Source organism: Sciurus carolinensis, chromosome 11, assembly GCF_902686445.1.
Source record: "Sciurus carolinensis chromosome 11, mSciCar1.2, whole genome shotgun sequence".
Lineage (NCBI taxonomy): Eukaryota > Metazoa > Chordata > Mammalia > Rodentia > Sciuridae > Sciurus > Sciurus carolinensis.
The window spans coordinates 11,589,962-11,615,729 of NC_062223.1; the positions used below are offsets into that span (position 1 = coordinate 11,589,962).

General features: G+C 49.4%; 2 protein-coding genes across 4 annotated transcripts in view; one reads left to right on the forward strand and one right to left on the reverse strand.

Moving 5' to 3' along the window:
• On the forward strand, nt 1-7,363 carry Zfta (zinc finger translocation associated). The gene is made up of 5 exons (XM_047516226.1): nt 1-706; nt 2,853-3,350; nt 3,893-4,282; nt 4,554-5,120; nt 5,338-7,363. Exons 1-5 carry the CDS (start codon nt 568-570, stop codon nt 5,799-5,801), a joined length of 2,058 nt encoding a protein of 685 aa, XP_047372182.1. The 5' UTR covers nt 1-567; the 3' UTR covers nt 5,802-7,363.
• Nucleotides 7,364-11,274: 3,911 nt separating this feature from the next.
• The window catches only part of Rtn3 (reticulon 3), a 59,360-nt gene continuing 44,866 nt past the window's right edge, over nt 11,275-25,768 (reverse strand). For all 3 annotated transcript variants that reach the window (XM_047516227.1, XM_047516228.1, XM_047516229.1), the window contains 6 exons: nt 18,500-18,707; nt 16,309-16,447; nt 15,122-15,191; nt 14,584-14,630; nt 13,491-13,549; nt 11,275-11,321 (listed from right to left, as the gene is read on the reverse strand). In XM_047516227.1, the coding sequence (XP_047372183.1) occupies nt 11,276-11,321; nt 13,491-13,549; nt 14,584-14,630; nt 15,122-15,191; nt 16,309-16,447; nt 18,500-18,707 (569 nt within the window). In that variant the 3' untranslated portion in view covers nt 11,275. The remainder of the gene's footprint in view (nt 11,322-13,490; nt 13,550-14,583; nt 14,631-15,121; nt 15,192-16,308; nt 16,448-18,499; nt 18,708-25,768) is intronic.

Below are 25,768 nucleotides of genomic sequence, written 5' to 3' on the forward strand. Positions count from 1 at the left end.
GGAGGAGGCAGCCCCTGGCAGGGACCTCGGCCGCTCCACCCGGCGGTCCCCTGCCTGCGCCGCCGCGGAGAGCCCCGCGCTGACATGCCCCGAGGGGGCGGTGGCTGCGAGCCGAGCCTGGGTGGAAGCGCGTCGCAGCGGACGCGGGCGCCCCTCACCACCTCCGTGACCCTTCGGGAGCCGGGACCCGAGCCCCGGAGGCGGTGGCGCGGGCCAGCGAGGGCGGCGAGGTCCGTGCTCTTAGCGTCCAGAGGGGCCGCCGGCTGCGGACTTGTCGCTTCTCGCCTCCCACCCCCAGCCCCCCGCGAGCTGGCAGGAGGAAATAGCGCGCGGCCCCTTTAAATTTACCCAGGAGCCCTTAAAGGAGCCCCAGGGGCCCCAGACAGGAATCCCCACCCCGGTCCAGCCCGCGCCGCCGAGCGAGCAGCCAGCCGTCCGTGCGGCCGGCCGCCCTGTGCATGCGCCCAGCGCCCCGGGGCCTCGCGCACCGAGCGCCCCGCGCGGGCCGCCTTCGGCCCCGCGGCCCCGCGCCCCGCCGCCCCGGGGCCCCGCTCCGCAGCGCAGCGCATGGAGCCCGGCGGGGACCACCGGAGCCGGAGCGGCGGCGGCAGGGGCGGCCCCGGGCCAGCAGTGGCCTCGGCACGGGGCCGACGGCTGCCGCCCGCCGGATCGAGCGGCGGCGCGGAGCCCGAGGAGGACGACGGCGGTAAGAGCTGGGGCCGGCGGCCCAGGCGGGGGCCCCGGCGTGGGGGAGGGGAGGGCTGCGGCTCCGGGCTCCGGGCCCCTCTCCGCCGCCGAACAAAGGGGGGGACGCGGGCAGGCCGGCCTGGGGCGCCACCTGGCGGGCGCGGATCGCCCTTGCAGGGCCAGCGGGGGAGCCCTCCGCCCAGCGCCCGGGGTCGGCCCGCGGGGCTCGGGCGGATCCCTTCCTCCTTAAAGGGCCCCGCGGCGCCCCGCTTTGGGGGCCAGGCGGAGGGGCCCCGCAGGGCCAGCGCTGCGGGGCTCCAGGCGGTCGGACTCGCGGCCCCCGCCCCTTTCTCTTTCAGACTCCCAGGTGGTCTTTCTTATCCAGCTGTCTCTTAAAAGACCGCCCACACCCCGAGTCCCTTTTGGATTTCTTTTCCCTCCCCAGAGTAGCAGAGCACCGAACTCCACAGTTTCCAGTCCGGCTGCTTCTCTCGTCATGTGGCCTGGTTAGGGACAGGAACTCTCTTTCCCACGTTCTCCCTAGGAAGGAGAATAGCTTGCGCCCGGGGACCCACCACCACCTTCCCCCACTGCGGGCCGGTTTTAAATTAGGGATGGGTTCGCCCACAAAGGCAGACACCCTCTCTGCCCCCGCCTTGTCTCTTCCCTTTTCAGAATTTATCTCAACCCCGATTTGTCAGCTGTAGCGGGACCAGCCCGTCCTCTTGCCTCTCAGAGAAAACTGTTGTCAATTCCTAGATGCAGGGTCTGCTGCGCCTTAAGACTTGCGAGGGTTCAGTCCTGGCCTTGGGAGACTCTGCCCTAATCTCCGAGCTCCCCTCCCCAAAACTCCCCATCCCCTTTTGTTTTTAAAGAATCTCAGCTCCTCCTCTTTTTTTTTTTTTTTTTGACTCTTAAAGGGCCAGTCTGCCTTAGACTAGCATGGCTCCAGCGCTGGAAGGATGCTGAGACCAGCTAGCCATCCAGTGCCTTTGCAGACAAAGACTCGCTTGGGCCCAGAGAGCGGACGTGACCTACCAAAGGTCACAGAGCAAGTTGTCAGTGACGTTAGGACTTGAACTGGTGGTTTTTCTATGAATCTACTTTTTAAAAAATGCAAACTAAAACAAACAAAACCCTCCACAATGTGACAGGAGTCCTCTCTGAGCCTGTCTTTTGTTTGCTGGACCCTGGGAATCTCCAATGGGAGAATGACCAGAACCTGTCCATTCACTCTATGTGGCCGGGAGACCACTTTCTAAATAAAAGAGGGTCAGAACTGTAGGGAGGGTGGGGGGCTGCTCTGGGGTGCCTGTTTCACAAAGGGAACACCACTGGGTTAACCCCGGGTCCCTCCAGTGCCCTCCCTTCTTATTGCTGGGCAGTGGCCGGCTCCCTGCCAGAGCAAAAAATAAATCTCCAGAAAGACTTAATGGGCTCTAGTGGGTGGTGGCTGCTCTCTGATGCAGTATCTTTGGTAGTCACTCTGGTGGCCCTCCTGCCATCCCTTTTCAGGGTCATTGGCTCTCTCAGACTCTGGGGAAGTCCTAGGTCCCAGAAACTCCTTTTCCTGGAGGTGTTGACAGCTTTGTGTTGGGGATCTCTCCTGTGGGGGAATCTGTATTTGGGGAACTGACAAATCCATAGCCTATACCTAAAAGGGACTCTCAGGAGGCCGTTTTTGAGACATTATTGGAAAAAAGGAGACCTTTGGGTGGGGCCCTCCTGGCTGGGGCCCCAGGTGGGTGGGTCCTTGCGCAGGCCAGGGTGTAGACAGATGCCCCCTTTGTTCCTCGCCCCACTGCCTTCTCCGTGCTGGCTGTAGCCGCCCCAGCTGCTGCTCTCCTGGCTTTATCCCCACACTCTCCTCCAAAAAGGGTGCCTTACAGAGCCTGCGTGTCCTTGGCCCTCACCTTATCTTTAAAAAGTCACAGCTGGTTCACACGATGCTGGCATCCTTTTGTTCTCGAGCCTCTCTCACAGGGTCCTTGCTCTGTGTTCGGGTGTTCTGACACCCTGGTTCTCCCACATCCCTGTCATTGCTATTGCTGTCCCTTCCCTGCCCGGAAGCCCCCCCACCCCCCCTTCTCAGGCCCTGAAATCAAAGCCCTGGATTCTTTTCCTGGAAACTGGAGATTGAAAATCTCTCTTCCTTTTCTCTTCAGGGCAAGATCTTCAGCTGGAAGGGGGTGCCTTGGGGTCCTGGGGGAGTACTCCCCTGCCCTCCTCCAGGGCCAGGGGACCAGCATCTTCAGGCAGGAAATACTCAGACCATTGTGAGGCCAGGGCCTCAAGGCCTGGAAAGAGCCGCATCCCTGGCCGTGACCACCGGCGCTACTACCACGACCACTGGCGGCTGGAGTACCTGATGGACTTCAACCCTGCTCGGCATGGCATGGTGTGCATGGTGTGCGGCAGCTCCCTGGCCACCCTCAAGCTCAGCACCATCAAGAGGCACATCCGCCAGAAGCACCCCTACTCCCTGCATTGGAGTCCCCGCGAGAAGGAAGTCATCAGCAACAGCTGGGATGCCCACCTGGGGCTGGGGGCCTGTGGTGAGGCTGAAGGCCTGGGGGCCCAGGGAGCTGAGGAAGAGGAGGAGGAGGAAGAGGAAGAGGAAGAAGAGGGGGCCAGCCTCCAGGCTTGCCCACCCAAGGGCTCAGGTAATGCAGGACATGGAGAGGCAGGGGCCTGGGTGTGTTGGGACCAAGTCGGGGCATCTGCTCTGTCCACTAGCTGATTTTCTGGGGCAGGTCACTGTTCCTTCTCTGGGTAAGGCCTGTTTATTGCCCTTATTGTCCAGTGGTGCGGGAGGACAGTGGGATGGGGGGGTCTCCAACCTCTCTAACACCTTTGACATTCTGTGGTTTGAGAGGAGAGGAGAGGTTGGTGGAGGGTGGGGGTGGGACAGGAAGGGGAGGGTTAGGTTCGGTGAGGGAACAGAGGGTGCTAGAAAAGCATGGCTGACGGTGAAGCCCAGGGAAGGGGCTGGAACCTGGGTCTGGGAAGGCTGGTGGACTTAGCTTGTGTGTGCAGGAGGGTTAGAGAGATGGAGTTAAGATGTGAGGGGAGAGGAAGAGAAGGGCAAAGGTTAGATGTGGCACCTGAGTCACAGTTCAGTGAGCAAGAGGCTGTGGAGGGCCTGGCTGTGGTGGGGGGCTCCCAGAGGGCCAGCATCTCAGTTGCTTCCCTCCAACCCTTTCAGGCAAAGCCTCAGCTGGTGGGGGCTGCCGGCGCCAGCGGCCAGGGGTGCGAGGGGGCCCAGTGGCATCCCGTGGCCAGTGCCTCTCAGCCTCCAGAAGGGCTGGGGGCAGCAGGGGACTGGGGTCCCAGCGCCTGGAGAGAAGGCTGAAGGAGTCCCTGCAGAGCTGGTTCCGGGCTGAGTGTCTCATGGACTATGACCCGCGGGGGAACCGGCTGGTGTGCCTGGCCTGTGGCCGGGCATTGCCCAGCCTGCACCTGGACGACATCCGTGCCCACGTGCTGGAGGCGCACCCCAGCTCTCTGGGGCTCAGCGGCCCCCAGCGCAGTGCCCTGCTGCAGGCTTGGGGTGACCAGCCTGGGGTGCTCTCTGAGCTCATCCAGTCCTCACCAGGTGCGAGGCTGCCCCAAGGCTGAGACCCCCCCACTTCAGGGCTGCGAGGTGGGGTCTGTGGCCCAAACTGGGAGGCCAGGACTCCTGAGGGCCAAAGGCCCCGCCTACCCACCCCACCCTACACACACACACACACACACACTCACTCAGACTCCCTGGGACCTCTAGCTTGGGGCTGGGGTTAGAAGCAAGGCTAGACACCCCCTACCTCGTGGGTAAGGACAAGCCAGTCAGCAGGCTGAGCCCCTCTCCCTCAACCCTTCCCCAACAGACGATGACCTCGTTCCCCAGGACCTGACCAGAAAGAGCCGGGACTCGGCCCCTGCAGCTGGAGCCCCCTCCTCTCAGGATCTCAGGCCCCCAGACGTAAAGGAAGAGGCTGGCTGGGTCCCTGAGAGGCCCAGGCCCGCAGAGGAGGAGGAGGAGGAGCTGGAGGAGGGCAAGGGCGAGGGCGAGGCCGAGAGGGAGGGGGTCCCGGGGCAGTCGCCGCAGGGCGGCGACCACCGCCGCCACTTCCAGGAGCGCTGGCGACTGGAGTACCTCATGGAGCTGGACGGCGGCCGGCGTGGCCTGGTGTGCATGGTGTGCGGGGGCGCGCTGGCCTCGCTCAAGATGAGCACCATCAAGCGGCACATCCGCCAGCGCCACTCGGGCCTCACGCGCCGCACCGGGCCTGTTAAGGCCCTCATCGCCCCGGAGTGGAGCGAGAAGGCCGCCCACCTTCTGGCCCTGGGGCTGCCCTGCCCGGAGTCGCCCCCCGGCGCCGCCGGCCCCAGCACAGCCGCAGCCCAGGAAGGGGGAAGGGCGGAGGAGGCGGAGCCAGAGGAGGCGTGGTGGGGTGAGCCGGTGGAGGGCCAGAGCAGGTGGCGAGGGAACGCGGGCAGGAGCGCGGGCAGGGGCCCGGCAGGCAGAGGGCTGCGCGCAGCTTGGATGCTGGAAGGGTGAGAGTGGGAGGCTGGAATCGAAGGACAAAAGGAGGGGGATATGTAGCTGGGATGTGGGACCTGCCCTGCTTTCTGCCACCGGCTCCAATGCAGCCCTTTGTCCCTCTCTAGGCGAAGTCCCACTCTCCCCTGGGGCTCCGTTGGAGCGGCCCGCCGAGGAAGAGGAGGACGAAGAGGACGGGCAGGAGCCCGGGGGACTGGCCTTCCCGCCGCTGCCGCTGCCGCCGCCGCCCCCTCCCCCTCCCCCGCCGCCCCGCAGCCGGGAGCAGCGGCGGAACTACCAGCCGCGCTGGCGGGGCGAGTACCTGATGGATTACGACGGCAGCCGGCGCGGCCTGGTGTGCATGGTGTGCGGGGGCGCGCTGGCCACGCTCAAGGTGAGCACCATCAAGCGGCACATCCTGCAGGTGCACCCCTTCTCCATGGACTTCACGCCCGAGGAGCGCCAGACCATCCTGGAGGCCTACGAGGAGGCGGCGCTGCGCTGCTACGGCCACGAGGGCTTCGGGCCACCTGCCCCGGCGCCGCGCGACGGCGGCGCGGACCTCAAGCCCGGCGCCGTGTGCCGGGCGTAGCGGACTCGCTCGGCCGGGCTGGGAGACCCTTGTCCCTGGTGCTAGAGCTTCCCACGCCCCCGACTGCTGCCGTGCCCCCTGCTGGCCGGGCCGGGCGGAGATTGGGTGGCGCCGCCGCTGCGGTTCGTTGCCACTTCGGTGTCTGAGCTAGTCGGGCGCTGGGGGAAGCGCACCCGGGCCCGGAGCCCCGGCCCTCTGCGCAGCGCTCCGCTTTCCATGAAGCCAAAGCGGCCTCCGAAGTGTTAGCACCGAGCGCCGCCAGCCCGGCCCGCGGCGGGGAGCACTTCGCGAGGTGCTCCTTTGCCAGGCTGGGATGGGGGCGCCGTCAGTCAGTATTAGGACCGAGGGAGGGGCCCGGGAGGGCAGGAGGGACGCGCCGGCCCCTTGCCCTGGCCGGGGGCCCAGTTCTCTGCGGCCTCGCACGCCAGCAGGCGCAGCTCCCGCCTCGGGGACTGCTGGCTGCCTCGTCCTAATTGGTATTCTTGGCCTCTCGGAGGCCCTGGCCGCGGACGGGGGCCTTAGGCGGGAGGCGGGCCCGGGGCTTGGGAGCCTCCGGGGCGGGGAGGGCGCGTTGGACCGTGGACGGGCGGGGCGATGCCCCTAAGCCTGGGCTCGGCCAGCTGTGCCAGCTTCGGGGACAGGCTCAGAGGGACCATGCGCCTGGTGGCCCCGCCCTCGGCCACGCCCTCCCGCCCGGACCGGGATCGTGTAAAGGGATTAGCACTTTTTTTCCTTTGCTCCTCTCCTGCCCTGAGGGCCTCCGTTTACCCCTAGGCTGAATCTGGCGCTCTTGGTCCAGCGCCAGGTCCGTTGGAGCCCGGGGCACTGGCGGTCCCGGCAGTTGGCCTATATTCCCGTCCTCTCCCTTTGCCCCTTTGTCCTCAGCGGACTCGCCACCGGTTCTTAGCTCCCAGGGCCTGGGGCCGGGCGTCGGCCTCTCTTCCGGCGGCAGCGCCAGGCCCTGTGGGGTAGGGAAGGGGCCCCGCGATCTCCCAGGCAGGTCCGAGAGGGGTGTGTAGACTCATTCTCCCGTGGAGAACAGGTGGCCCTGAGATCAGGCCCTTTTTTGCTCTTTGTATTTTATTTTGGAACTGTATTTAATGCTTTTATATGAAAGGGGCGGGGCGGGGACAGAGCTGACCCAATCACCCTTATGTGCAAACGTCTTATTTATTACGCGTGTATCAGAGATAAGCTGTGAGGTGGTGGGGAAGGACCTGAAGGAAGATGGAGCGAGGACAGAGGCGGGGATGGAGGGCTAAACATCCCACACATGCCTGTGGCCTCTCGTCTCAGCCCCAGGTTTTTTTTCACAAAGGGAAGCCCCTGCAGGGACGGTGCCCTCGCCTGGCTTAAAGTCAGGGTGGAGAAGCCCAGGGGTGGAGCTTGAGGGTTGGGTCTGAGGGAGTGTGGCCCTAGGGGGCCAGGGCGGGTTGTCGTTGGAGAAAGCAGAAGACAAAGAGAAGTCCTTTCTCCTTACCCGCCCTAGGCCGGAACCTAAGGTTCAAGTGCCTCAGGCCAAGTTCCTTGACTCTTTCTAATTGGGAGTTGGATTTTTTTTTTTTTTTTTTTTTTTTACCACGAATTTTATAGCATTTTATACAATTCAGGATTGCTGGAGTTGGAAGGGACTCGAGGTGACGTAGTACCATCCCTCCCCCTTCACACAGGTACAATTCTGAAGACCAGAAATTGAAATTTTCACAGCAAGGCAGAAACAGGACAAAAACTAAAATAAAAAAATCCCAACTCCCAATTCAGTGTTTGCATCATAGCACACTGCCTCCTAAGCTCTGGTAAATTATTAGAATTTCTTTACCCATTAGGCCTGCCAAGGGGTGGCATGTTTTGGGCACTGCAGGCCGTCCCAGTGCACTTATGATTCCTGAGGTTGGCAAAGAACGGCACTTCTTGGAATGAGGATGCTGAGCTCTTGGAATGAGGGCAGCTCCGGCTGCTGCAGGCCTCAGCTGGAAAGCACAGGCTGCATGCAGCTTCCTCATCGGAACCCAAGGTGGGCCCATTGCCCCTGGCCAAAGGTCTGCTCAGCAGGGCAAGGCTCTGGCTTTGTGGTCTTTACTTTGGAATTTGGGGTGGGCTGTCAGTTGGCTGAAAAATGAATTTCCACTGAGTTTGGCCCTCCAGGATTTTTGAGACAGTATTAAAATCTTGAGAACAGAGATAAGCTGTGGCGCCAGCCTGGGCACCGCCATTCTTTACTTCGTGCATGTTGTTTCTAGAATGAGTATTCTACCACGTTTTTTTACACTGCCATTCAAAACAGGCAAAGCAGGACAGCTGATTGTCATCACCTGAGCTCATGGCAGAACTTCAGGTAAGCCAGGTCAGAGAGCAGGTCAGGAAATGGTTCCCCCCTTCACAGGAGAAGCCTTAGAAAAAAGCGACTCAGTGGCTTTCTAAGTGTGTCCCCAGGTCTGCATCATCGTCTCAGGAACTTTAACTAGAGGCATAAATACCATTTTGGAGTCCAGCACTCCATTTTGGAAGTTCCAAACGTGATCTGGGAAGTGCCGCTGCAGTGGTGCCTACTGTGACTTGGAGCGGTGGCCTCACGGTTGTCCTCATCCCTAGGGATGCCTCCTTGCCTTGGGATTCTGACATGAACAGTTTGTTTTCCTTTTTTTTTTTTTTTGGTTAATGGTATCCTTGCTATTATGGCCAATATGTAAATGTTACTCTGAATACATATTTATATACCATGTTACTTAGTGACATTATTCGGACATTTGTATGCGTATTTGTGAAGTTGTTTGCTTCAGTCATTTAAAAATACTTCAGCCTAAGTTTTTTAAGAGGTATGTCAAATAAATTTTTCAAATCCAGCTTGAGTCGCAGCAGCCTTAGTTTTGGGAAGAGCAACTTGAGGTGAGTGTTTCACAAAGAGGTGACACGTGGTGACTGATTTTATTTTATTTTTTGCGGTACTGGGGATCGAACTCAGGGCCTTGTGCTTTCCAGGCAAGCACTCTACCAGCTGAGCTATCTCCCCAGCCCGTGGTGACTGATTTTAGTGGTTTATAGGCTGCTTCACACTCAAGTGGGGAACCCTTCCTTGGTGGTAGGAGGCAAAAACTGGACCAACAGCACCTCCATCCCTCATCTTTTTTTTTTCCTTCTAGTGGCTGCAGGGTGATCAAGCCCAGGGCCTCATGCCTGCCAGGCTAGTGCTGTACCACTAAGCCATACCTCCAGCTGCTCTCGCCTTTCTCCTAAGCTCACCTCTTAGAGGTCTCTTATTTTCTCAGAAACCAAATGCACAACTGTGCTCTTACATTATGGAAATTCCGCAATCTTGAAAATTCATATAAATTGCTTTTTAAAGTCCTCAAAGTAGAGTGAGGGTGGGGGAAGTGGAAGGAAGCCTCGTTTGGTTCCTTACCCGAACTGTATAAACAATAAAGTTAGCAGAACAACACCAGTCATTGTGTTCTTTATTTTTTAATACCACATCAATTTGCAGTTTTACAGGAACCAAGATTCAAGCTCCTTGGGTGCTACTGTATTTTTATGTTGCACGCACAGACACGCACACACAGTTTCATTAGTATTTTTTTGTCTATAGGTTTTCCTTTTAAAAAAAAAAAAATTTCTGCGTGGCACAAAGACCTCCAATTCTCATGAACACAGCAGCAACATAAGAAAAGAGCCAGGTGTGGGGGCTTCCAATGCAGAGAGTCCTTTGGAGGGGAAGCCCGAGAGTCCATCAGTGCCTTGACTTCCTGGGAGGGCTTAGAATGGCCATGGAGAATGAGCTTCCTACCATGACAAAAGTCAGTTAAAAAATTCAAAAGGAAAGGGGGCAATAAAATAAGAAAAGGGAAAATGGCAAGAGTATCTTTTACTCATTAAATTGTAAAACAGTGGGGAAAAAATGCCTCCCAGTGCCTTCTACAGAGCTGCAGTATTGTTGGGGTCACCACCAAATATTGTGGCCCTTACTATCCAGCTTGCTCCCTCTTGGAAGGGCAGGACTAGGTAGGAGCTACAAGCGTAAGGAACTTAAAGAATGCTTTTAAACTGCCTGAGTTTCCATGTAGAAAGGGGAGGAAGAAACTCAGTCTCCAACAGGAATCAAAGACTCCCGGTCTCCCTCCATCTGCCGTGCATGTGAGCGGCTCTGTTGTCTCCAGCTGCATAAAGCCCATCAACAGTCTGGCCCTGCCTGGTCACCTTCACCTAGAACTTCACTCTCCAAAGGAGCACCCTGGGCCATGGCACAGGTGCTGAGCACTGTGTGTCTGGAAAGGAAAGCACCCTCAAAGCCTCACAGCAGTTAACTCCACATGTACTCCCCACACCGGCGTGGGGTCTCAGCCACAGACACAAGATCTCCCCTCAAGCCAGCTTGGCTTTGGTCCTCAGGCCAAACTGGTGAGCACACGTTAAAGCAGCAGCATGTGAGGAGAAAGCAGCGGTGGCAGGGGAGACAAAGAAACTGCTTTTCTTGTTCTTGTTCTGTAGTTCAGCTCTTGAGAATGTTCCCCCCCCATGGACTGAGACAGGATCACAATAACTCAATAACTGGGGACCCACATGCAGATTATTTTTTTCTCTAACAAGTTTACAGCAGATACAGACATTTATTTCATAATAATAAAAGTACAACCATATTTATTAAACTTGAGGTGAGGTGGGCAGGGAAGAGGGGAAAGCACATTCGGGAATGAGTTCTCAAACTAACTCCCGGAACTGGCATCCAAGAGAAACGACGTGGACACCATGCTCGCAGCTGGCGGAGCCCTTCCTTCCCTAGGGGTGAGTGGCAGAGGATGGTGGCCACCGTGTGCCCCTGCTGACCCTCTCCCGCCCCCCTATCTGTTTCTACCCTTACTTCTCAGATGGCATGCTGGAATCAGGAATTACCACTACCACCTATAAGTTACTCAGAGTTGGAAGTTACATCATTAAGTCAAGAAGAGGAATTATTAGGAGTAGCTGCTCATGTGGGACAGGAGGATGGGACTGGAGGGCTGCCAACAACCAAGGAAGGTGTCCCACTCCTGTCCCCAAACCATTTCTTCATAAGTTAATCATTATCTCAATAAGGGCAAAACTATAATGGGAGTTGTGTAAGACTAGTCCTCGAAAACTGAACAGAAGGACCCAAGAAATTCTTCTATCATTCACTTTCTCTTTGCCACTAATCTTTCCCCTTTTCAAGCTACAGGCAAAAAGCTCCACCACCATTAAGGTATACTTCATCCTATTAATTTGTTTCTTTCTTTATTCTTTTAGGTTCTAAGATATCAGTTCTTTTTGTTCAGTCCACTGTTTCTTGTGCTTGATACTGAGGGTAAAGGGAAAGGAGGGGAGAAAACATCAAATTAAAAAAAAAAAAAAGCGTGGAATGCAGGCTCAAGCTGACACTGAGCATATTCCTCCATGGTACAAGTAACATCGTTATAACTATTAAGTGGTGTTTTAGTAACTGTTGCATTCTGGTATCCATGTGTTTATTCTGCCTTTTTTTTGGCGATTCCAGGGAGTTTTGCTTGAATCCTGTTTGGTGGGGGGGGGGAGTAAAACAAGGAAAAGAAAATGTAAGCATTTGTCTAGTTTCGATTTTCACAGTGATGGTAGAAGACAGTCCTGGACTCGCTGGAGCAACATAAAAAACATTCTCCCTTTCTCACAGGGATGTGGTGAAGAGAGGTAGGGGTGGTAAGCTGTCCTGTTCTCTGCCTGGGGTGAGCCTGAGGGGTCCACAAAGATCCACCCCGTTTCCCCTGCTGCCATGCCTGCTCCTTTCTCTGGGTCTTTCATCAAGGGTTCCAGAGAAGAATGGAGGGACCCAGGTGAGATGCCTGCTGACTATGCTCCATAAACTCACAGTGCTTCAGTCCATTTCTCTGGTTCTATGAGGTACAGAACCCACTAGTGCCACAAAGGACCGAGATGTCAGGGTGAAGGAGACACGTAAAAAAGATATGGGTCATACTTTCCTGGATCTCAGGCCTATGGGATCTGGCGACATTTCCCAGCCCCTCACAGAATACTAAAGCTGCCTTTTATTCTGGCAAAGGGGCTATTCAAAGCCCTCAGAAAACACCGTGCAGTGGTACATGCCTGTAATCCCAGTAACACTCAGGAGGCTGAAGTAGGAGGACCACAAGTTTGAGGACAGTCTTGGCAACTGAGTGAGACTGTCTCAAAAGAACAAAAAGGGCTGGGGGTATATAGCTCAGTGGTAAAGTGCCAATGGGTTCCATCACCAATACCACAAAGAAATAACAAAACAAAATAAAACCCTCATAATGTCAAGGGTACTCTCCACAAATGCTACATTCACAGATGGCAATCCAATTCAAGCTAACACTGGCACTCACGACATCAGCTCTAAAGCTGAGCTGTAACTATCTTCACCAATTAACTAGGGTAAATAGCTGACAGATATATATATATATTTGTGCTGTCTCTCTGCTTTTAGTGCCAAAATATATTTTATAAAGCAAAAAATCAGCTGGTTGTGGTGGTCTACACCTACAATCCCAGCAACTTGGGAGGCTGAGGCAGCAGGACGGCAAGTTGGAGGCCAGTCTGGGCAATTTAGCAAGACCCTAAGTAACTCAGTAAGACCTAGTCTCAAAAAACAAAAAGGACTGGTGATGTAGGTCAGTGGTAAAGTGCCCCTTCAGTTCAATTCCCAATTTAAAAAAATAAAAATAAAAAAATCAGGTGAAGATTTTGGCATCAAACCAGACCCACCTGGATATATTTGGTTTCTTCTGTAATTTTTTTGTAGTGCTAGGATGGAACCCAGGCCTTGCTCATGCCAGGCAAGTGCTCTACCACTGAGTTACATACATCTCTAGCCTACTCAACTTTTTCTTGACAAACCTGGAAAAAGCACTAAAATCTGGGGTATGCAAGTGGTACTTGGGAACCTGTGGGACTTAGTTTCTTGAATAGCTGAAGAGGGGGAGGGAGGAGGGGAGATGAAGGGAAGGCCCTGGCGAATGAGACTGATCAAATGGTGTGGATGATGAATGAGGCACAATGGATTCCACTCTTCTCATGCACAACCATGATATACCAATCAAAATTAAAAGAGAAAAACTGAAGAAAAAATGGAATGATGTTAACATCTTATTTCAAAGCATTGGGTTCATGATCTTTGTTATGAATAACTGAAAATAAAAAGCAGCTCTCTCATACAGGGAGTCAATAAAGATGCTTATTAATATTTTATTGCTTGATTTAGGTATTACTTTAAAAAAGAAAAGAGAGGGATTTGGTAATCATAGGAAAGATTTAGCTTAGCTTATAACCCCAGCTACTCGGAGGCTGAGGCAGGTGGATTGCAAGTTTGAGGTTAGCCTGGGTCAACTTAGAAAGGCCCTGTCTCAAAATTTAAAAAGAGAAAAAGGGCTGAGGGTCTAGATGAGTGGCAGTGCGCTCTTGGATTCAATCTCCAGTACCACAAAAACAAACGAAAAAAAAAAACCTATATTTTTTTTGGTGGTACTGGAGTTTGAACCCAGGGCCTTGTTAGGCAAGTGCTCTACACTGAGCTAAATTCCCTGCCCCCCTCCCCCAAATAAAAAAAAGTTGTCCTCTTTTTTTCTGGGTGAAAATTACTATCCCTGACATGAGCATTTTAGACAAAGGACTAAAAATAACTAGGGGAAAAAACACGTCATGATGAAAAGTGGTCTTAAATGTACTTACTTTTCAACAATTGACTTGGTCTGATCCCGGACGATGCCAACATAGTGATCAATCTGGGTCTGTAAGGAAAGAAAGAAGACTCAGCTGTGGCAAGGTATAGACTGATAATGTCCCTAAGGTACTCACTGTTCCTTTGTCTAGTTGAACCATTTAAAAGAAAAACAAAACAAAACACTACGTTCTTCTTTTTTTTAACTATACACTATTCTGAAAAATGAAAATAATGCTCAGTTTTTCAAAGTATTTAAAAAACTTTTGGTTTCAGACTTCAAATGATGTATGCCATGTTGTGTTAAAGCTTTACTTGGTATGTCCTTTAGTCATTGGAGCATAACATTTTCTGAACACTAAAATTGCATTTGGGGTTGGGGTTGTAGCTCAGTGGTAGAGCGCATGCCTAGCATGTGTGGGGCACTGGGTTCAAATCTCAGCGCTACATATAAATAAAGGTCCATCAACAACTAAAAAATGTATTTAAAAATTGTCTATATCCTTTGTTTTAAAATTTCTCAATTTTTTTTTTAGTTGTATATGGACACAATAACTTTTTTATGTGGTGCTGAAGATCGAGCCTAGTGCCTCACACATGCGGCAATACCACTGAGCCACGACCACAGTCCCCTACGTACTAATCTATATTCTGTAAATACAAATGTGTTGTGTCTCCTGGATAAGAATTCATTTAAAATCAAAAAGTCAAAAGCCAGGTGATGGACGGCTTGATCTACAATGGAGGACTCGATCTCACTGCACCTGGCAGACTCTGCACACATCATTCCACTATGCAGACATCTGCCTGCACCACCCATTCTCTCAACAGCCTAGCATCTGCTTCTTTATAGACACTGTTTTTATTCATTAAGCATTTTTTTTTTCAAAAATTTGAAGATACAATGAATTAAAAACCCCAAAACACTTACAATAAGGTATAATAAGTAAGTGTCTTTCCCACCCACATCTCTTCTAAGGCACCTAGTTTCTCTCACTGGAGGAAAAACACTGTGACCAATTTGTACATGAACTTGACTTAAAATCGACTAAAACCAGTCATCTATCAACCAGCACATGTGACTTGGAACAGACAAATGCCTACCTTGTACTTCTCATAGACAATGGGGACACTGAAAACGAGCAGCTCGGCTGAAAGACAAAAATCAGGGGACAAGGCAGGTACAGGTGTGAATATGAGACAGTCCCAGAGTCTCAAGACACAAGCCACACATTCATTTTCCTCAGGAAATACAGGGAAACATACATATTTCTCAAAATGACAAATCCTGGCTAGAGCTCCCAATTAAGGACAGTTTATAAAAGCCTCTTCCAGGTACACAGGTTGCTTTCTTTGTCCTACAGATAACAATTTCTAAATTAAAAAATGGCTTTATTATAAATAAGATCCCCATATTAAAACCAAATCTAGACAAATCCCCTTTACTTCAAGCAGTTTTGAAATATCATTACAAGTAGGACCATTTAATAAACTTGTGATCAAAAAGTCTTCCAGTATCTAGTTCATGGTCTCTGGCTACTGAGTGGGGACCTCAAGCAGCAAGTGGAGCCATGCTAGGCGTCCCCTTTACTTAGCCTTACAAATTCCCTCAAGAGCACAGACATTTCCCGTGCCACTTTACCAAGAATCAGAAGGGTGATTCCATTAAAAACGGCACCAACGTAGGTCATCAGCCACATGAAGACAGCCAGCTGTGAAGGCCAACGTAAGAGGGTTAAGCAGGAAAAACCATAAAGTTCATCTTAACTGATACTAATCACCTCTAGTTAATGCAGTGAAATATGACACAGATAATTTCAAGATGAAGGTTTCCTCACTTGCACTATACATTTAAGGGCATATGACAGAGTTCTGTGGATCTCTTAGGTCCAAAGACAGCCTATAACTGTACTGTTGCTGATTCTGTTAACAGATATTCTGATGTTCATGCTCCAGTAGGAGGTAACAGCTTTCTTGTGCTATCTTTTTTTTGAGGGGTACTGGGGATTGAACCCAGGAGTGCTCTATGACTTAACCACATCCCCACATCTTTTTATTTTGAGACAGGGTCTCACTAAGATGCTTAGGGCCTTGTCAAGTGGTTGAGGCTGGCCTCGACCTGTGATCCTCCTGCCTCAGCCTTCCGAGCCACTGGGATTACAGGCATATGCCACCATGCCAGGCTCATGATATTTTCTTTTTTTTGGGGGGAGTGGGTGGGAGGGTACTGGAAACTGAACCCAGGGGTGCTTAAACACTAAGCCACATCCCCAGTCCGTTTTTTATATTTTATTTACCGACAGGGTGTCACTAATTGTTAAGTGCCTCACTAAGTTGCTGAGGCTAGCTTTGAACACACCATCCTCCTACCTCAGCCTCCTGAGCCGCTGGGATTACAGGTGTGCACCACCACACCTGGCTCATGATTTTTTTTTTTTAATTTTTTCTTTAAGTTGTACAGAACCTTTGTTTTATTTATTTTTATGTGGTGCTGAGGATCAAATCCAGTGCCTCACATGTGCTAGGCAAGTGCTCCACCACTGAGCTACAACCCCAGCCCCTCATGATATGACAATGACAAACCTTTCTACTTCTTACACTTTTTTTTTTGTCAGTACTGGGGATTGCACCCAGGGCCCTGCACAAGAGCTCTAACACTGAGTACATTCCAACCCTTGGTGACAGCTTTCTCTGTTTTCAGAAGTTGAGTAAGATAAGTCATGTGTTTGTTTTGTCTGAAAAAACCTATGCACCATTTTCCCTCTGAATCAAAACCCAGTCACTGGGTTTTTCTTAGTTTCACCACCAAAAGCTGCAGAAGCAACTAACCTTCAAGGAGTCAACCAGATCTTCCACCAGAAAGAGACGAATGATGAGTTTCAGGGCCCTGTTGACATGCACCATGGCAGCATTCATGTAATTATGGAAAGCTTCTGAGGACAGTGTGATGTCCACATCCAGGTAGGCTCTTTCAGAGGAGGAAACAACAGTCACATGTTTGACATCAGAGGGAAGCTTCTCTGTCAGCACAGCAGTCTTTGAGGGTTAAACTGGCCTCTAGGACACATTTTAGAACTCTACAGGGCATTTTTGGCTATCACGGGGTGGAAACGCTATGACCATTTAGTGGGCAAAGGCCTTAAAGATGCCAGATATCTGCAAAGTAGGGGACAGTCAGACACAATAAAGAACTGTCTTATGTGCTACATAACTTTGACTCTATCAAAGAATACTCAAGAAGGTAAACCCATTTTTAATTAAGAGTTCATAACATCAAAACCCATCCTGATTTTTCATTTTTTTTCAAATGCAGTGCTAAGGATCAAACCCTCAAACCCAATGTCTCACACGTGCTAGGCAAGTGCTCTGCCTCTGAGCTACAGTCCCAGCCCCTAAATCCACACTCTATTCATGTTAAAAAACTAAGATTTGGTTACCATTTTGGAAAATCATACCTGCACTGGTGATTACAGAGGTAGGTACAAGAATCTAACTCCGGGGCTGGGGAGATAGCTCAGTCAGTAGAGTGCTTGCCTTGTAAGCACATGGCCCTGGGTTCAATCCCCAGCACCCCCCACCCCCAAAAAAAAAAAAAAAAAAAAAGAAAATCTAACTTCATTATGATACTGGGTATGGTCACAGTCAAGCAATTAAATATTGGCTGACAGACATATTACTTCATTATAAATGACTTTCTATGTCTCACACATCTTTATAACTGATTGGTTTTGAAATTATTTTTATAGACAGATGACATTATCTATGAATTTCATTTCAGAATGACAAAGGAGGCATTTAAAGTATTTGTTAAAAAAATTAAAAATTCAAGGAGTTGAAAACTATAGAAGAAAGATCTAGGTTTTGTCTCCAGACACTACAGGACTGAGATGTAACCGTGTGCTCATAACTTGTTCATTCCCTCAATACTAACAGCACGCCTCTTGCGTTCCAGACGTGCTGCTAGGTGCTAGAATGTTGGGAAAGGGGAGGCCGCTTTTACTACCTTTAGGAGCTCATAGTCATGGAGAAAATGGAAGAGTAACAGGCATGTTTTTCCTTTCTATATATTAAAAAATATTTACTATCAAATGTAAGAGTATTAAAAACGAGGTATTGTAATTAATATAGCTTCACAAAATATTTTTTATATCCACAAGTGTCATGCAAAAAAAGAAGAACACTCCCTTAAGACACTGGAGCATGCCGCAAAGCAGTAAAATTTATTCACTCATTCATTCTGTACTACTGACTCATTAAAACTAAATTGGCAAGAAAATTTTATGCCACTTATAATTTAAGTTAATCCTTCTTCTTTCACAGAAGGAAAGTAAAGCACAGCGCAGCACGGTGGCCAGAAGTCATCTAGCTACTGTGCTGAGGTCACAGCAGGGTCTCTTCCTCTATGATAAAAGGGCTTTCAAAAAACTGTATCTGCTAGTGTTTATGTTTCTATGGGCTAAGAATTTCAAGAAGAAAAGTGTGAAGGAAAAGATCTGGTTAAGTGACAGCGCAATCAGAAAGCTAGAAATTGGATCCTAGAAATGCATGACTACTGACTTGACTCTGGGATTATGAAAACTAAATGAGAGATAAGGAGGAAATCAGTAATAAAACCAAGAGTCAACACACTCAGTTCGGGTACCACCAAGAGCAGAGCAACAGTAAAGATTTCAAAGCCATTTATTTCAAGAATTACCCTTGTGGGAGGCTCACAGGCGCACCTGCCCACCTGACTGAACCCTGTTCTCAGTGCTGTGCTTGCTGTCCTTGCTGTCCTGCTCAGAGTTTATAGTCCTCTTTGGCCTTAAAGTGTGAGCCTTTAGTATGTAAAAAAAAAAAAAAAAAAAAAGGTGTGTGCCACTCCTTAGGGTGACCATAAAGTCTCCAGAGGATGAATAATGTCACCAATCAGCTCCATGAGACTCTGCAGTCTTTTAGTTAAGTCCAATTTTTAGACCCAACCAGCCTCAACGAAGCCCTCTACTAAAATGTGGAATGTCACTTATGATCTTCAACTCACTTGAATGGATGGCCTTCTTCTGACTTCTGTACAGCTTGAATGACAGACTTGTAGACTCTGAAGCTGATGGTGACAGAGAGAAGGGCCAGGATGAGGTAAGAAACCACACTGATGACACTGAAGGCTGCCAGGGACAGCAACATGATCAGTGTGGTGCCAAAGACAAACCCAGTCTTCTTCACGTCTCGCCAGAAAATCAGATCGTGCACTGCCAAGAGAGAGGGAATGTGAGTTGCAAAAGCCAGAACCGCTCTGGCTGAGCTCTGTGCACCTGTGAGGTATCCCACTGGCACAGGTACAGAGAATATGACAACTCCTCAAGTCCATGGTGTAAAGCCTCGTTGGCCTTATATGGTTTGGCAGAAAGGATGACAGACCTGGCACAGTGGTGCACACCTGCAATCCCAGTGACTTGGGAGGCTGAGGCAGGAGGACAGAAAGTTCGAGGCCAGTCTTGGTAAGCAAGGCCCTGTCTCAAAATAAAAAACAAAAAACAAAAAGGGATGGGGACGTAGCCAATGGTAAAGCATCCCTGAGTTCAATCCGGGGTACGTACTTACATACATACACACCATACATAAAAAGGATGTTGGAGAAAGGCTGGCAAAATCTTCATAGCTGTTGACTAATGAAGCACACAAGCCTGGTGTGGGTGCCTGTGGTTCTAGCACTATGGAAGCCGACGCAAGAGGATCACCCGAGCCCAGGAATTCCAGTCCCCACCAACTGATAATGTCTATAAATTGTTCAGATCAACAGACCAAAGCTAACCAGAAATGTATAAATTGGGATGGGGCAAAGAAAGTGGTGATAAAAAAGACCAATCTCAATTAGTGTTAACAATGAAACACTACTCTGTGTTAATCTGAAGCGGTCTCAGGAAGATAATGAGCTTGGGACCATATAATTATTCAAACTACTATATATATATATATATTTAATTTACTCCCTGCCCCCCTTTTTTATTGTAAACAAATGGGATACATGTTGTTTCTCTGTTTGTACATGGAGTAAAGGCGTACCATTTGTGTAATCATAAATTGACATAGGGTAATGTTGTTTGATTCATTCTGCTATTTTTTTCCTTCCCTCCACCCCTCCCACCCCTCTTTTCCCTCTATACAGTCCTTCCTCCATTCTTGCCCCCTCCCTAACCCTAACTCTAACCCTAACACTAACCCCTCCCACCCCCCATTATTTGTCATCATCCACTTATCAGCGAGATCATTCGTCCTTTGGTTTTTTGAGATTGGCTTATCTCACTTAGCATGATATTCTCCAATTTCATCCATTTGCCTGCAAATGCCATAATTTTATCATTCTTTATCCTGCCCCTTTTTTGTGGTGCTGGCAATTGAACTCAGGGCCTTGAGTACACAAGGCAAGCAATCTTGCCCCAAGTTATACCCCTAGCCCTAATTTTTATTTTTACTTTTTTTTTTTTGTACTGGGGATTGAACCTGGGGATGCTGAGTTACATCCAGTCCATTTTATTTTCAGACAGAGTCTTGGTAAGTTGCTAATGTTGGCCTTGAACTTGCAATCCTCCTGCCTCAGTCTCCTGAGTTGCTGGGATTACAGGCATGTGCCATTGTACCTTGCTCCTAAGAGATAGGGCCTTATTATGTTGCTTCGGCTGGCTCTGACTTCCTAGGCTCAAGCAATCTTCTTGCCTCAGCCCTATGAGCAGCTGGGACTGCAGGTGCATGGTCAAACCATAATACTTTTAAAAGTGAGTGGGGCACTGTAAATTATTGTGTCAGGAAATAGGTATAAACCTGGATAATCCCAGGCAACCAGATCTTATGGTTGGGAATGTACAGGCTGGAAAACTTTAAATTCTTGTACCTAAAAGCACCTCACGAAATTGGAGAATATCATGCTAAGTGAGATAAGCCAGTCTCAAAAAACTAAAGGACGAATGATCTCGCTGATAAGCGGATGAGGACATATAATGGGGGGCGGGAGGGGCTAGCATTAGGTTTAGGGTTAGGTTTAGAGTTAGGCTAAGGAGAGCGGTAAGAATGAAGGAAAGAAGGACTGTATAGAGGGAAAAGAGGGGTGGGAGGGGTGGGAGGGGTGGGGGGAGGGGAAAAATAAAATAAACATCATTACCCTAAAAAAAAAAAAAATAAATAAATAAATAAATAAAAGCACCTCAAACTGGATGCTGGCTGGCAACTCCCTCCAATCCAGGCACTACTATTTACATTTCAGTCTGTGAAGGCTGATACTTAAGTAGCAGTCCCACTGTGTCTTTCCTCCCAGCTACAGTTTACAAAAAAGAGCATGGTTTTTGGAGTTAGAGAATTTCAGGGTTGGTGGTTGGTAATTTCTAACCAAATTACTTAAACCTGTCCAAGACTCCATATTCTCAATTGTAAAATGAATAAGATGACATCTACTTCTCAGAGCTGTTTCAAGGATAGGTTAGTGTAGGGAGAACGCTCAGCACTGTAACACGCAGTAAACACTCAAACGTTACAATCAAATATGATCAGCATGAAAGACTTTGATTTGGGATCAAATGAACCAGAGACTGCTTCAAGCTGACCAATGACATGTATTCCTTCCCCACATTCAGCTGCAACACTCTCCTCTGAAAACATTTCTCTGAAGCCTAATCTTGCCCAAACTTATTAGGTACAACTCAAAACCAAGAAAACTATTAAAAAGATACTGATTGTACAGAAGAAGTAAGTACTGGTTCAGGGCTAGGGGTGTGATTCATGGAAGAGGTGCTGTGATTCCTGATGGGAAGCTGGCATCCCAGGTAGTGGTGCAGAAAACTGGTAGATGATCCAGGCTCACTGAGACTGAACTGAGACTGCAAAGGAAGCCTAACAGAAGCCTGCCCCCTTAAGAGAGCGAGCACCAAGTGGGAGAATCTGCCGGCAGTGAGAGGTCACCTGGCCACAAGAGTGTTTCAACCTGGAATGCTCAGAGGCTCAAGGCCACAGTAGGGGAACAAAGTGGTACCACATGCTTCTCTGGATGCAATGCACTGAGAAGGACACAACGTCACTTCTGTGGTATTCCTGCCCCCAGCATACGACCTGAATCTAAAGAGACCATCAGACAAGAGAGTTTCAAAACTGACCTAAACTCTACACAACAATTAATGCTGTAAAAGAGGATAAAGAACCTTTTCAGATTAAAGGAGAGTACAGACACAAAACAACACATAAATGCAAAGTGTGATCCTAAACTGGACTTGGAAAAGGGAGTCAAAATAGTTATGAAGTTATGAGCAGGAAGTGTCTGTTTCCAGGAAATACCCTCCAGAGTATTCAGAGTAAGGAAGCAGGATGCTTGTAAACAACACCTCAGAAACAAAACAAAACAAAAACTATGGAGAGGAGGGGAGCAGAAAAAAATGCATGTGGCCAAACATCAACAACTGGTGAGCTAGCGCCAGTCAAGGGCATGTGGGGATTTTGTACAACCTGTGCATTCTGTAAATCTGAATATTTGAAAGGCAGAGAATAAAAAAGATTAGAGGATAATGCTAAGGCCCAGAGAGAAAAGGACCTTGATGTACCAGAGAAGGACAAGGCAATAAATAGCCTAAAGGCAAATTATAATTTTCTACCTTTGTGCAAGTTGAAAAATGTCACCCTGTCTCATGAACTTTACTGCCATCTGCTGGAAAGCTGTCGTAAGACAGTCAAACCTACAAGGACAGCACAGGGTTAGTGCCCTCTAGGGGCCTGCAATGTACAACATGCACCATAGCATAGAAAGCATCCAATGCATTACAGCTCGTGGCTTGTTCCTTTCTTCATTCAGGTGCTGGCTCAGGAGCAACTGCCCACCTTGTCAAGGATTCCCTTCTCTCTCCACTCTCTATCCCATTACTCAGCTTTATTTTTCTTCAGCACTTGCCACTTAATTTACTTGTAGAGGGGCTGGGGTTGCAGCTTGGTGGTAGAGCGCTTGCCTAGCACATATGAGGCACTGGGTTTGATCCTCAGCACCACATATAAATGAACAAATAAAAGTATTGTGTTAATATACAACTAAAACATTTTAAAAATTATCTGTAGAGGCCTCTTTGTATCTCTCACTGAATGCTTAAACATGGGTTAGCTAGTGAACTACAACTTCTATTTGTTTCCTGAGAATGTCCCTTGTACTCAATCTACCAAGTACAGAGACCACAGATCCTGAGTACAGAACATCAAAGGAAGGGAACTGGCAAGGTGTTTGGAAACCTTTCCCTCTGATCTCTCAGGAAAGAGAATGAAAAATATGAGGAAATGCTGGGTGCAGTGGCCATGCCTGTAATCCCAGCGATTTGGGAGGCTGAGGCAGGAGGATCGTGAGTTCAAAGCCAGCGTCAGCAAAACTGAGGGGCTAAGCAACTCAGTGAGACCCTGTCTCTAAATAAAATACAAAAGGGGCTGGGAGGTGGCTCAGTGGTCGAGTGCCCCTGAGTTCCATCCCTGGTACTCCCAACTGTACACAAACAAACAAAAACAAAAACAAAACAAATAAAAAACCAACCACGAGGAAAAAGATGAGAAGTGAGGTAGCTGTCAAGTTTAAAATGTGAGGCCACTAGACCTCACATTCGTGTTCATTTCATAACTAGGACATTAGGAGAAGGTTGTGATGGTTTGCTTCCCTGAAAATTTCCCTTCTTTTCTATTTTCATTCAAGTGTTCCTTCTGCCTCAGTATACTACTTTTCAACAGTAAATTCATTCAAGTGTTTTATTAAATACCCATCATGTGCTGGACAAGTGTTAGGAGTCACCTCTATACAGCCGTGAATAAGGCAAACAAGATCTTACGTTCCACTGGGAAGAAAGGAAATGATTAATGAAAGTGTCTGGGCTACATGTGTGGTTTTCTGGCACTGGGGATTGGACCCAGGGTACTTGACCACTGAACTACATTCCCAGACCTTTTTATTTAGAGATGGTCTTGCTAAGTTGCTTAGGCTGGCCCGGAATTTGTGATCCTCCTGGCCTTAGCCTCCTGAATGGCTGGGATTATAGGTGTGCATCACTGTGCCTGGCCCTTGAGCTTTCTGAGAAGAATGTGCGTACAGAAAGGCAGTCAGGAAAAGCCTCTCTGCAGACTGAACACTACAAAGGGCGAGGAGTTGCCAATGCAAAAACCCAAGGAGGACTATTCCAGCACAGGGGACACCCACAGGACTGCTGGCAGAGTGGTGTCTGGATTTGTTAAGGAAAGGTTAGATGAATCATTTCAAATAGGAATTTGGGGATTCAGAAAAAAAGGGGAAAGAAAAGATAAACCGAGTCTCAAAAGAGAAGTACCGAAGAACTGCTGGAATGCAGGCAACACTCACAAATTCTAAAATGTGAAACAAGCATTGCCTGAGCAACCCTGGGTAATGCAGTCCATAGCCTCCTCCACGAAAAGGAACAGGATGTGAGGTGAATGCTCAAGCACAGGAAAGCTGGTACAAACCTGTGTACTCTGCCCTGGCTCAACTCTAGTCCAGGCCCTAGCTTCTGCCCCTCCCTTGCAGAAATATTCCTTGCTTTACTCCAAAAGCTCCTTCCTCTTGAGATGACCTGTACTCTCCCTTCAATGTGCACTTCTTGCTTCACCCCAGAACACTTCCCTCTCCCTCCCTCCCTCTCTCTCTCTTTCTCTCTCTCTTTTATTGCGGTGCTGGGGATTGAACCCAGGGCCTTAGTGTTGACGAGGCAAGCACTCTATCAGATGAGTTACATCCCCAACCCAGAACACTTCTCTTGAGATAGCCCACGTTCTCCATGGAACGTTGTGTCCGTTATCTGAAATAAATCCGCGTCTCTGACTGGCACACATGCTGAAATTCTTTTCTCATGTATGTCAAGGACCCACTTGTGCTGAGTCAAGGTCCTCCCACCCGTGAAGACCCCCTCCCTGCAACGCACATGCACAGTGATAGGGAAAAGAAGACTGGCATGAGATAAGACTGGAGACTGGCTGGATCACACAGCACTTTCAGAGAGCAAGGAGGTAAGAAGCCTGGTGTCATTAAAAAATGGCAAGCAAGGCCTGGGGACACAGCTAGTGGTGAACCAGCATGTGCAAGGTTTTGCTTCCATCCCCGTACCAAAGGGGGAAAAAAGTCAAGCAGGGCAAAAAGATGATGTGCTCACTCTTTCTTAAAAAGAGGAACACTTGCTACTATTTCATGCTATACAGAAAAATGGATTAGGATGGAGCCAAGGTGAAGGCAGGGAGACCTGAAAGTTATTATGGAAGTGTAAATGACAAACAAATGGTCATTTAGATTAGGATGGTATGATGACACAGAGAAAAATCAAATCAAAACTCAGTTTCTGCTGGGCATGGTGGTACATACCTGTCATCCCAGTGACTGGGGAGGCTGAGGCAGGAGGACTCCAGGTTCAAGGCCAGCCTTAGCAACCTAGCAAGGTCCTAAGCAACTGAGACCTTGTGTCAAAATGAAAAATAAAAATAGGTGGGGATGTAGCTCAGTGGTCAAGCACGCTGGGTTCAGTCCTGGGTACTAAAAACAAAACAAAACCCCTTCATTTTCTCCTAGTATAATCTCAACAAGAAACTATAATGGAAGTTCTTAACAGTTTAGGAATTGTGTGCCAGGAACAGTGTGTCAGGATGAGAGGGCAGATCTGAACCTATATTTTGGAATCAGAACTTGGAGATGGGATTGAATGTGGGAAGAGAAGGGGGAAGGGAAGGAGTATAGATCCCAGCCTGAGCAAAATGGACGACTGTGGCGTTATTTACTGATAATCAGGAAGAATAAGGGTAGGGTGTGCTACCTTCGGGATGAAGGGCTGGAGATACCCAATATTAAGCAAGGTGGGCAGACTCATCAGTGTGGAACACACAGGCAAGTCTGAGCTAGAGAAAGTCACAGCACACAAATACTTTTTTTGTGTGGTGCTAGGGATTGAACCTAGGGCCTTGTGCATGTGAAGCACGCACTCTACCAACTGAGCTATGTCCCTAGTCCCCACAAATACTACATAGATGTCATGGAAATGGATTGTTACCTAGTACTGATACAGGTGGCCCAGATCTCAATTCTGAGGTGTTCCAATACCTAGTAGCCAAGTAGGAGTGCAACTAGCGAGAGGAAAATGAGGGCATAGCCAGGGGGTGTAACAATGTCCACTTTGTGCTTTGAATGCAGCCCTTGCTGCTTGGCCACAGCAACTTATTTTTAAAATGGACATCTTTCTCTTCTTCTCTTCATCTTCCTCCCTAATCTCTCCCCCACTCCCTAATCTAGGGAAACAGGATTACCTTTCTT

Excerpts from the sequence above, each read along its gene's own strand:
- Zfta (XM_047516226.1), top strand. The coding sequence starts at position 568 with ATGGAGCCCGGCGGGGACCACCGGAGCCGGAGCGGCGGCGGCAGGGGC. Across the intron at positions 3,351-3,892 it reads TTGCCCACCCAAGGGCTCAG|GCAAAGCCTCAGCTGGTGGG; the intron begins GTAATGCAGGAC and ends CAACCCTTTCAG. Across the intron at positions 4,283-4,553 it reads GCTCATCCAGTCCTCACCAG|ACGATGACCTCGTTCCCCAG; the intron begins GTGCGAGGCTGC and ends CTTCCCCAACAG.